General features: G+C 37.6%; 1 protein-coding gene across 5 annotated transcripts in view; it reads right to left on the reverse strand.

Annotated features, from left to right (window-relative positions):
• JPH1 (junctophilin 1) overlaps window positions 1-12,828 on the reverse strand; it is an 82,569-nt gene that overhangs the window by 21,278 nt on the left and 48,463 nt on the right. For all 5 annotated transcript variants that reach the window (XM_064706245.1, XM_064706244.1, XM_064706242.1 and 2 more), the window contains exon 3: window positions 6,484-6,602. In XM_064706245.1, coding sequence (XP_064562315.1) covers window positions 6,484-6,602 — 119 coding nt within the window. The remainder of the gene's footprint in view (window positions 1-6,483; window positions 6,603-12,828) is intronic.

Here is a 12,828-nt window from a genome sequence, read left to right on the forward strand (position 1 = left end):
AGCCGCATTTTTCTTTCATTTTCAAACCATACTTTCAAGGAAAATAACCTCCAATTATTCTGTTCTTGGACTCTCTACCTTTCCTTTACAATTTTCATTCTGTTTAATTTCACCATACAAAAAATACCAATTCCATGCTGGCTGTGTTTCAGTTCCAGGTTTTACTCCTGCTCAGACAATAATCTAAATGAATCACTATTACTGAACTAATAGGCAGAAATCTTCATCTCCTCCAAATTCTCAACATGGTCTTCCACATCATACTGAACATTACTCTACATTATTCAGGTCTGTATTATGAATTAGATTTTTTATTTTTGGGTATCTCCCTACAGTCCTCCAGGAACTCCTTACAGTAATTTTAAGGGAAAATTACTTGGCATAAAAGGGCGTATACATTACCCATCTATTTCTGTGGCCTTGACAAACACAGAATAAAGCTGCAAAGATCATTTTTCTCTAATGGTCCAAATCACATGTTAAAAGTGTAACAGGAGAAACCTAACCTTTTAAACATAATTTAAATCTCCACTAGTATAATAAAATCCTTTCAAAATAGATCACCATACTCGACTGAAAATTAGCACTGTAAGTAAAGTTCTCAGTTCTTTGTTAGCTGAATTTCAACATGGAACAAATATTTATGACATGGTTATAAATAGGATTTATAATGGAAATTTTGACACTGTGATAATACTCCCATGTGATAGACCCTACTTCATCTTGTCCTTGGCTGGACACCATGGCAGACCAATATAGAAATTCACTAGAGCAGGCCAACAGTGTCCTGGAAGGAATGGTTTTTTTTCAGAGCAAATGAACAATTTTTAACAGGAGAAAGGAAGCACTGACCTCTTTCTCTCAGACTACACCTGTAATTAACACACCCATAGTGCCAGATTAGATACTTACACCTAGGCTAGAATTCAAAAAGTTACTTTGAGATAGCAACACAGCACTGAAGTTAGTCCAGGCATCCACTAGTTTCATAGTCAGATCCTGCAGCCTTTACTAAGCAACCATGAATTTCATCTGGATGCAAATTAACTAGCTCACTACTTATGCAAGTCTGTGAAAATTATAGTGATTGTAACAGCTTTATCTTTCTACAGGAAACTGGTTCTCTGTTATTAGTTTTAAAAGTTAATTTGCTCAAAACTAATAAGGCATATTTTTTCCTAAGCAAATAATTTGATTATGTGACTCAAAAGTGTCTTGGAGAGACTGAAAAAACATCCTGAAGAATTAAGGCTATGTCTTTGCAGACTGTCTTTGCTTTGCCTTCTCCCAAGCAGGCTCTCCTGTCCAGATGCATTGCAGGAACACTGAGGAGTGGGTTGAGCCAGCAGGTGTGTCAGGCAGTGCAGCAGGATGGATGCAGACTCCCAGCAAGCTGGATGGCCCACACCCTGGGCAAGAGGAAAAATGTGGAAGGAAGGGTGGGGGCATCTGTACCCAGGGCTTGCTGAGACAGGTGATAAATCTGGAAGTCATGCTGTGAAGACTGGTATGACATGACTTATAAAAAGAAAGGGGAGAAGAAGAACAAAGCTTGAAATTGGCACTTTGTCCTTTAATGCACCTTCTTTCTTTGATTTCTGGATGCAACAGAAGTGCATTAGGATACATCTATAGGCTCTGCCTTCTCCAGAGTTCTGTAGAAAGAGGATAGAAGCAATAGATTGTAGAGAAAAAATGGCACAGCAAGAAACCCAGTAACAGATCTGTGAGGATGATGAAGTCATATGTAGAATAAATTCAGAAAATGAACAGACTCTTGCATGACTAAGAATAATGAGAGAGCTTCCGTATGCTTTAAGGCACAAACTGATGGCATGGCTGGTAACTTTAATCAGGCAAAATGCTCATTGTAATTGGCTTTTAAAATAAAACTCTCTGGTCTGGCACACATGCATTTAGCCAGGACATTCCAGTTAATTAGCATCAGCCAGAAATCTCTCTTTCCTGTCCATATGGAGTTTGCGTTTTGAGAACTCGAGGAGGTGGTGATGGCAGAGAAGAGGAAGATGGGAAGGATGGTTTTTTTCCTTACACTACAGATATCTACCACTGGTCAAAAGAGAATGTAAACCACAGCTCCTCTTTAAGGCATTGGTAGCCATTACAAATTGCCTTGCAATAAACTTAAAATGCTTATTTCTGAAACTAGTAATGTTCAGCATGTTAATACTGAAGCTTTAATAGTAGCCAAATCTTATAGTAAAATATACTAGTAAACCTTGCCAAATTCTTACTCTTAAGAATAAGAAGTCTTTGCTCATATATTTCACCTAAAGAAATTCTGTCCATCTCTAAACTTGGACAGCTTTAATTTATAAACTGTTCCTTGATTTCTCTCATGCCTTGTTTAGGAGGTCAAAGGCTGGATGAATTGTTTTGGTGATCCATGCACGTTCATCTGGCAGCTGGCTGGCCTGACAAATAATCTGCCAGAAAACAACTCAGATCTGAATTTCCAGACCTTAACTGCTCTGTGGTAAAGTGCCCAGACTGCTCTTACCCTGCAGCAAAGTAGTTGTACCCTTCTTTCATTTAATCAAATGTTATTCATTCAAACTGAATGAAAGAGCAGTATCCATTTGCTGCAGGGTATACATGCACACAGACAATTATGGCTTAGCTGTCTGATCTGTGCAAGTCCATACTTCAGTTTACCTCCTGATAGTGTGTTTACAAGACCACATCCTAAAGACAGCCCGGGAATTTAGAATGAATGCGTCAGCCAAAGCATCCACTAACCTTGTGCAAGACTAGAACAATACTCCCCCTTTTCACTGAGTATCAAAAACCTTTGTTTTCTGTTACACCTTTGATACAGTATTCCCATCAGTCATTTGTTCTTCTCTAGGTTCTACAAGAGACACAAAAAAGCATTTATTTTTTCTCTAAGTGAAGACAAATCTCAAACTGTCCCTGGATGACTCCCCTGAATGAGGCTATGACTCAGGTTTCATTTGTTTCCTGTCCTGGTGTGCTCTCTTTTGACACATCCACAAGTTTAGTGATGCCTGGAGGAAATAAACAGGGCAGAGCTGGGATTTCTCAGAATTTATTTCTTGATAAAAAGGCCAGTAAAGTATGGTCTCTAAAAAGAGTACAACATTTGTTAAATCTACAAAATGTAGAGCCTTGTGGGCAGGGCTCTGCAAAGACACATATCCCCCTAATTATTAATCACTAACCAAATATCTGCTACAGCAAAAGCAGAAGCAGGGTCTTGCCTGAGAACAGCATGAACAAACTCAGGGAAAACAGCTCTCTGCAACCTTGTGAGTCCTTACACTATGGCTCTGGCCTTTTCAATCATACTTGGCTTTCCTTATATGCAAATACTGAGGCAATCAATCACTGGGAGAGCTGCATCTCGAGATTTCTATGGTACCTCATTATTATTCTTACCTGCTGGGTGCTACTTTACTTCCTACTGCTTTGTTCTCCTCTTAGTCTCCTTTTAAACTACACTACAAAGGTAGAGCCTCTTGGCAGCTTCTGATGAACGCCTTAATGAACATAAAGGTGAAACATGAGAGAAAGGATTTGGGAAGTATGAACTGCCTTGGTACAATGGATGATGAATTCACTGTAATTATAATTTGTGCTTAATACTAGGCTATATGCCCCAGAAAGATGCTTTTTAAGAACTTGAAATTTAAGAGCTTTATCAAAGGTTTTCAAATATTGAAATGGTTTTAGGCTACAAGTAATTAAGAGATCACTCATTAAGACAAAAAAGAATGCTTCTGTTATTTAGAGAAGTATTTGTATTTCACTTCTTTTTGTCTCTGTTTCAAGAGGCTTGTTGATATGCTACATACATTTACTGCTGACAGCATGCTTGCCTGCCATACTAAGCAGTTAAAGAAATAAGAGAAAAATTACACTTTCTCATCATAACCTATTTTCAAGACTATTTGGTACAATAGAAAGGTTCACTTAACTATAGTTTCAGAGAATGAGACAGAACACTTACTGATACCTTTTAGCAGCACTTACAGATACTGTAAAAATAAAAAACTCAAGCAGCAAAAGAAAACCAAGAAGTTGCTACTAGGAAGCAATAAGTTACCTTCCTCTCATTCAAATACATGAAAAATGCTATTTGAAAAGCAGGTATTTACTTCTGTTTGTGTGAGTGAATGTAAATACTTGTAAATATTTATCTATTTTATTACCATAAATGACAAAAGCTAACAGTAACACTGTCCAGTTACTCTTGGCATGACTCTTGGGAAATGCTTAAACAAACAAGCATGTGTACAAGTGAGTGGGTTAACACAGAAAAAGTGCATCTGAGAAAGGTATCCCATACACTGAGCCTGGAAAACATCTCAGGCATGGCAGTACTTGAAATCATCACAATGATTTGTGGACCTGCAGGAGTTTATTTGGGATAACTGAGATTTAGTTAACACCTTGGTATTTAAAAGTTGTTTGCATAATGGGAGGAGATTTTTTTTTCAAATGTATAGAAATATGCTGTATTTAACTATCTTGGGAACAATTAGGGAACTCAAAATTTGGAGTCCAGAAAACATATTTATCTTTTGCTAGGAGCTAGCTAACCAAGAGATATTTCCACACAGAGAACAGAGTAAGTAAACTTTGAGAAATGCTTGGCTGTATCATTGCACACATATCCAGCTTCACTTGAGGAAGAGATACAAACTCTCCTCGTGTGTAAATAGAATAAAAGTTTCAAATGAGAGGAAAATAAGATCCCACACCTTCTCTCCCATATCTCAGCTGATCTGTCAGCAACGCTACTTCAATTCCTGTGGCAGGGAGTAAAAAGACACATTCTTGATCTGGGTGATTTCTTGGTGTCAAATTTCACGCTGTCAGATGTTGGCATTTTCACTCAAGTACTCTAGCAATTGCTTTATTTGAAGGGTTTGGCAGCTTTTTAGTAGTTTCTTTCCAAATGCTTCAATTATTTGTGTGGCTAAGGTTATAACTTCTTAATTTACGAATGGCAAGATGGTCTGCTGCTGTAAACTGGGATTTCTTCAGCTGGTGGAGAATGAAATAATGAAATAATGAAAAATGAAAAAGTCTTGACTATGATAGCAGTAAATATGGGCCAATAATATAAATGCACAGGAGAGGTAGCACTGAGATAATTCCCAACAGTGAAAAGTACATATTTATACTGTTTTAAAGCCAGTAAAGTCTTAATACCGGAAATAGTTCTGTTGAGTTTTGCCAACAGCTCTGGACTGCCATGTTCAGAAAAGATGAATTTATATCAGGATGTGTACAAAGAAAGTCTGCAAGACTGGTAAAGGAAATGACAATTCCAATCAGGTGAATAATCCTTGACTTAGGCACTAAATTAATACAAAAAGAGGTCCTCAATCCCCCCAACCCCAAAACACATTCTCTCTCTACAACCAAATACTTTGGAATAAAGAAGAATTCTCTAAGGTAACTGACAGTAAGGATTTATTAACAAGCTATACATAGTGACCACTTGAACTAAAAATTGAAGTAAATAGGTGTGTTATCAGAAAATGTTGCAGAATGTTGTTCTTTGCATTTTTGGGTCATTATAGCCTGCATTCACTCTATGGGTGCATTTAAGTAAGTTTGTGTCTGAAACAAGGATGAGCAGAAAATGACAGTAAGTGAAAATGAATCTCAGAGCTATAATCTCTATTAGCATGCGAGTACAGGCAGATCCTTGAGAAGTAATAACAAGATATGACTCAACTCAATTTGACAGGTGAAAGAAAGGGCAGACATGAAAAGACATTAAAATGGCAAATGGAGTTCCATTTTATCTATCCAATTTTAAGCTAAAGAGCAGTACACAGAAATATGAACCTCATGGAAAGACAGCAGAAAAACAATGCAAAATCAACTTTGCTTCTTCCTGCAGCAACTTTTCAAACCCCGTGAGAGATGAAAACAGGCTGCAATGCTGATGTAGGTGGGACAGACCTAATTCTATGCCATTGTGAATACAGAATTAATGTTCTACAGAGCACCCCAGGCATAACAGAGGAAGATTCTCTTGGTTATGTATGTCTAATGGTAAAACGTTCTCCAAAATTTAGCCCTTAGCTAACCAAGACTATCAGGAATTCTACTGGACAGTAAAAAACCTATAGATTTTCCCACTAATAAACACATTATAGAATTAATCCAAATTTTTGTTGATTTATGATTGCTGAAGTCTTTGATACTGTCCTGAATAAACTATTAATCTGAGGCAAAGTTATGTGTTTGATACTGACTTTTCAACACTCAACTGTTTTCATACAAAGAAAAAGTCACCAAATTATTACAAACTGAGAACAAAATCTCCTTGAACAATGTGCATTCCTCATGACATACACATTACTTAGTTCTGTATAAAAGACAACATTCAAGATGGAATCGACACTTTAACTTAACAATCTTTTAAGAATCTTTTCACTGCAATAAAACAAATAGCCCCATAAAACCCCAATCTACAATTACCTGGTTGGTAGAAATTTGGTGAAAGTTCTCTGGCAACCGCTCTTGCAATATCACATTCCTGGCGAGCAGCCTGAGCAGCCTGATCCGCAGCATCAGCTTTAGCTCTTGCGTGTGCGGTTCTGTACAAAGCAGAAAAGAGTTTATGTGCAGAGGATCTTGCATCAGGTGCATCAAGCATGAGAGAGCAAAGGACCCCAGCCATCATACACTATCCTGTACAGGGCACTCTTAGACAAACTGTTGTGAGGAACTGCAAATAGGTGAAGTATTTCAGGATCAAATCACTATTCCTCTCAGCTCTTCAGTCCTGTTCAACATTGGATCACATTTATTTGCAGGAACACAATTTACAGCCCAAGCTTGTAATTAAAATTCCTAAAGTGAGGGAAAGAATAGTGTCTGGCAAAAACACAGGATTAGGGTTTATTTACATGTTAGCAGAATGTGTACAGAAGTGCACAGAAGGTCAGACTGGCCACCAGACTGACTCCTCAATAGGACTCTGGGAGTTCAGGACACATGGTGCTCTAAGGAACTGAGGAAGGCTACTACTTTTACCACATTTCAAAGTTAATGCTGGGTCAATGCTGGGTGCCAGGTGGAAATTTCTGAAGGGAAAAATTCAAGATTATTAGCCCAAAATATAGGAAATGTCTTCCAGAATCAGATCATGTTGGTAAGGAACAGCCTGGAAAATGTGTTTAACACTTCAATAGGCTTTTGTAGAAATGGGAACTTAACTGTCCTAATTTCTTGTAACTCTCTGAATTTCAAATTTAAAAACAATCTGAAAACGCAACTTTTCTGAAGTCAAGACAAAAGTATGGAATACTTCGGTAAAGTAATCTGCACTCTGCTGCCACTTTTTTCTTCTTGCTATTTCTCAAAAACCCTCATGAACAGCTTCTGCAAAGGCCTCTGGTTCCAGATTGCAAACTGATAGTTCTGTTGCTGCAGGTTTGCATCACTGCATGTCCCATCTTCCCTCTCCACTTTATTTTCCAAACAGTCATCTGTTTAAAAATTCCTGATGGTAGTGATCTCTCTGTGCCTCTACAGCATTAGCACGTAGCCTAGAGCTATGAAATGGCTGGTTAGAACAGAGGGGAAGCTAAACATGGCAAACCAGCAGAATATTTTGAGACTCTAAAGATATTAATAACATTTTTAAACCAAATACATTAAATTTTGTGATCTCATGACTTTTCTCATAACATTCGAATAGAAAACTGACACAGAAGTAAGAAAAGAATTAGTTAACAGGACAACAATAGCATCACATTTTATCCCATGTGCCTGGTCATAGCAATGAGTAGTAATTAAATAAATGAAAATTTCTAACAACTTCACTGTAAAAATTCATTTTTATTTTCAAGACATAATGAAGGGTTCTAGTGTTTTAGATAAAAGAAGAATTAAATGTTAGCATTAACCAGAATGAGCATCGAGAGATTAACAGTGTGGCAGACTTTGCATTTCCAAAAGGATGTTTAATCCCATAGGGTACTAGTAAAAACACAGACATAAAAAAACCACATAGACAGTTTCATCTGTGGTGCCCAGAGAAGATTTATTTAAGTTACATCCTCCCTAAAATGTGTGTGGGGATAAATGTTGAATGTTCTTTCAAAGCTTAGCTTGTAATAATTTACTGGATAAATATTAGCTTAAGCTGCCTTCTTGAAGGTCCCCCTAGGTCTGTGAGAAAAAAAGATAATGAGCAAATGAATTGTAACACCTTTGCTTTGTACTCAGGCAGGGGGAAAGAAACTGTTAATAAAAACAAATACACTGTGTAATCCCATATGTGCTCTGTGCAGTTCATGAATGGGGGCATGGTATGTGCCTGCTTAGTAACAGTAATCAAACACGTTCTTTCTCTAGAATCATTATTTTCAATTAGATGAGCTATTCTTAGCTCCTGCATAATTATGTCTATGTAGCATAAACCTAATGAAGCAGTCCTAGCACTGGGACATTGTTTTGTGAGACAATAATGTAGTCTGCTCATAGATAAACTAGACACTGGTCATCTTTTTGTGATGAAAGAACAACCAGACTACTCCCATAAAAAAATAGTCTAATACTATTGGTACTGCTAAGACAGACATTTTAAAAGCTAATATACCAAACAATCAGCACCAATAAAACATACTGAATGGATAATACATTTATTTATTGATGCCTATGAATTTTCTATATTATTATATACAAGAAGCAAAACAGATATTCTATTGAAAAGTGCAGTATCAATTAGTTAAGGAATTAAGTGGTGACATGAGCAAGAAGCCAGCGTAACTTTGTCACATGAAGCTGGGCAGAGCAGGTCACAAGAGGAAGCCAAAAGAACAGAAGGTAAATGAGCACAGCTTTCCTTGGCTGCCTTATCTCACACCTCTTTTTTCAGCTCACACTTCCTGCTACTCTGCCCCTTTTGTACTCGCAGCGAGGAGCTCCAGCAGAGCCGAACAGGAGCGAGCAGTGCCAAGGCGTGTCCCAGCAGGGACACCCGGAGCAGGGCTCAGGGCTGGGAGCAGCACTGCGGGGCAAGGCACAAGGACGCGGCTGTGCTCCTGAGCAGGCCTTCCCCAGCCAGACCGGAGAGCGCGCACATGTCTGCGCTGAGACACTTCCCTGACAGCCTCCTCGCCGCTGACGAGCGGGGACAAAAGTGACAAGCAACGGGAAGGTGGCAGAGCCGATCCTCCTGCACAGAGGAGCAGCTCTGTGCCTGCCCTGAACACAGGCTCTTCACCCCTGCAATTGTTTGCTATTTATCACCTTGGCATTTGGCTGCTTCTCTGGCTAACTTCAGCAACGACGTGTGTTTTATCATCTCCATTTGCAACTGCATACTTAGATAAAATTTAACTTCTTGCACGCTTAACTCTAAGTGTCAGACTCAAATAATTTTTCTGCTACTTATTTCCCAGGTTTTTTTTTAAATTTTTTTAATTCTGTCTTCCACATTTGATCTGCCTGTATGTTTTCCAGATGACTTGCTTACAGTTACTGCTGCTTGATACCACATTTTGTCTGTACTTGTTTTATCCTGCCTTGAACTGACCCACACACTGTCAGACTAGTATTATCAGAAACTATGGAGAAATATTTTAGTTTTGAAAGACAACATTTGTAAAGGAGAACTATCCAAGCAGAAATAGAATCCATTTGCTCAATTTAGGCTTCCTACAGTTTTGGAAAAGTTCCTTTACCTTTCATTTTGGGGGTAAATAAGTTTTGTTTGCTATCAGCAATTTTTCATAGAAATTTAAGTCTATGATATATCACATCAAAATGACCCATAACTGAATGACCACCATCTACTTGAGTGCTGTTTTTTTTTCCTCCAGGGAACTCTATGTCCTTTGCTATGACAAGAGATCTTTATAAGAACTCTTGAAAGCAAAACTCAGAAAAAAACAGGTCTCCTTTCCTATCCCCAGCCAAGAAAAAGACTGCGGTAGGTTTTTTTTCCAGGAAGGATTGATCTCATGTTTCAGCAGCAAAATAGAAATTATGCAGGAAAGAAGGCAGCAATTCACAAACTGCAAAACAGTACAGAAAGACAAGTATCCTGCTTTGCAATGCTGCATTCTAATTCATAGCAAAGGACCTTTAACAATTTTTTTCTTTAGAGTGAATAGGCAGCTCTTTGTAAAAAATTATTTCTCAGCAACTCTAATACCTAATACACACTAGTAACACCTAATACACACTAGTAACTTTTGAATTACTGTGTGGGTATATTTGTATTTCTCCTGGAAAGAATCAGGACTATCATTAATATTCAACACGATGTGACAAACGCATGCTTGAAAGCTTTCAAATGAATACAAAACTAAAGTATTTACCAAAATAAATTCATATTTAGAGGGACAATCTACCACTTCACTAATGAATGCACAGAGATGGTAAATTTAACAGAGACAGGGGCTTCAAATTAAGTTGTATCTATGGCAGGAATCAAACTGTACTTACATTAAAAAGGAATTTGTAGCTATAGCTCATGGGGAGTCCTGGTATCTCATGGCAGCATGTGGAGTCCCTGTAGATACCCAGTAGATACCAATATATCTGATACCTGGTCGGTACCAGATAGCACCAGTCTCTGTGATCAGTGAGTGAGGGCTGGGGCACCAATGCCTGACTGAAAACCTGAGACACTGCATACCAGGGTCTGATTTTTAGAGCAGTCTAAGTTTTCTAGACTGTGGGACAACTGGTATCACCACTGATGTCTTTTTTTTCGGTGTTTCACTGTGTAGGTAAATAGGAATACATCATATTAACTACACTCAAAAATCATAAACACAGAGTCAGAGGCTTCTTACAAGCAGCTCCTTCTTTCAGCAATACTATGGTCAGATTTCTGTCTATTCATGTATGAAAAATAACTTGAACGAGGAGTGCTGAGGTTTGAAGAGCTTAAACAATATTATCTCCCTTTCTGCAGCAACAATGCTCATATATAATGCCATGTGCCTGGAATGCATTATGTAATGTTTATCTAAATTTAAGACCCATTTAGAACTGTCCATTACCCTCCAGATTATTTTGTATTTCTATGGTATCCTTCAACGCACTTGTAATGCTGCCTCATTCACAGTCAACTAAAAATGTAAGCAGCATATGTTTACTTTGTTTCATTCTTCAGATTTTATTAAACACAGTGAATCCAGCATAAAGCTTTCCAGGAGCTTGCTTTCTATTTCTTAAAATTGTAAAAATAATTCTGCTTTCCATTTGCCAAGTATTTGACACACAATTATGCTCCTATCACATTATCCTAAACTAATAATATTTACAGTGTTAAATTAACAGATTTCTGTATTGTAAGAATAAAAAAATCAGTAATGGCCAAACTTACATAAAGTTCTCAAGAGATATTTTTTATTAATGACAGGTATCAGGTTTATCTGTGTAACATTACATATTGTGTATGTAATGCTACCAATCATCATCCTTCTTGAAACTGGAATTCTCTAAAAACAATCTTACCTTCCTAAATTCTAACACGCAGTAATTGTTCTAGGAAACAGAGAGTATTGTCTTGGGGCTTTTTCCCAAGTATGAAATTTTCCAACATTTTCACATTTGTTTTTATCTGTCAGAGAAAAACTTTGCAATTTGCAAAATCAAGTGTTGGTAAAATTGGTACAGAGATCCATAGCATTTCCAGGTAAAATGAACCGGAGAGAAAAACTTCAAGGGAAGTTCTTTGCTAGATGAATTTTTTCCTTGCCCCCATTTTATTTCTATATTCTCCTCATATTATGTATCAGGAATGAATGCTTAATATATATAGAACATCTGTGCATTTTTTAACATCGCAAGTGAGAGACTGGCATTTATCAAGTGCTGTAGTCATTCTTAGCTTCTTTCAGTGATAATACTGGGTGAAAACCAATATTCTGCTATGGTAGAATTAAAAATACATACTTGCATGACTGTGTAGAGCTACCTAAGAGCTCGTGGCTTCCTAACACTCAGCAGCTCACTGTTGTGATAGTTTAGAAGTGAGGGTAGGTCCCTTGCTGAATACCAGCAAGAAATGGGGGTGTCTGGGAGAAACTGAAAGAGGAAAAAGATTGACTAATAGATAATGCAATACAAGAGCTTCACATCAGTAAGTAATTTAAAGCGATCCTAAACTCCAGATTGAATTAACAAAATGAGATATATGCCCTCAGTGAACTTTACTTTATCAATCTCCTTTGAGCTTTACTGGTTTTTAATCTCAACCAGCCACTGCTTCTTTATGAAGTGACTTCAGTCACTAACTGGACTAGCCTGGTACTACAGGGAAGCCCGATGTAGTAAAGCACGAGCAGGTCTATTATGCAAACATTGCTGGCGCATCAATCTGTATCACCTTACCTAATGGATTTTGCTTCTGAAAACTCCTCCTTCCCAGCCTAAATTAATTTCTCATATTTTTCAGTCCTTACTCAGAGGAACTTCAAAAATACTAACCTTTAGTTAGTAATGACTGAAAAACGGAGGAAATTCCTTACACTTGGCAAACAGCCGACTTGTTTTCAGTACTTGAAAACATAACCGGGGGCTAATGACTGGTAAACCAGATGTCAGTTTTAGGCATAAATAACAGCATAAATAAATTGGGTCTATGTCCACAGAGATTTACAGGCTAACAGTGTATTGTGCCAGACATCATACTTTCACAATGTATTTTGCCAAACACTTCATATACATGTAAAGATTATGGGTCCTATACCTTATCTTGTTTGCCTTGATTTAACATACTTGGACTATTTTTTTAAGGTTTCTGATTTTGTACGCTATGGCAATGTATTCAAACAATAGCATAAATTACATGCAATT

Source organism: Zonotrichia leucophrys, chromosome 2, assembly GCF_028769735.1.
Source record: "Zonotrichia leucophrys gambelii isolate GWCS_2022_RI chromosome 2, RI_Zleu_2.0, whole genome shotgun sequence".
Classification (NCBI taxonomy): Eukaryota; Metazoa; Chordata; class Aves; order Passeriformes; family Passerellidae; genus Zonotrichia; species Zonotrichia leucophrys.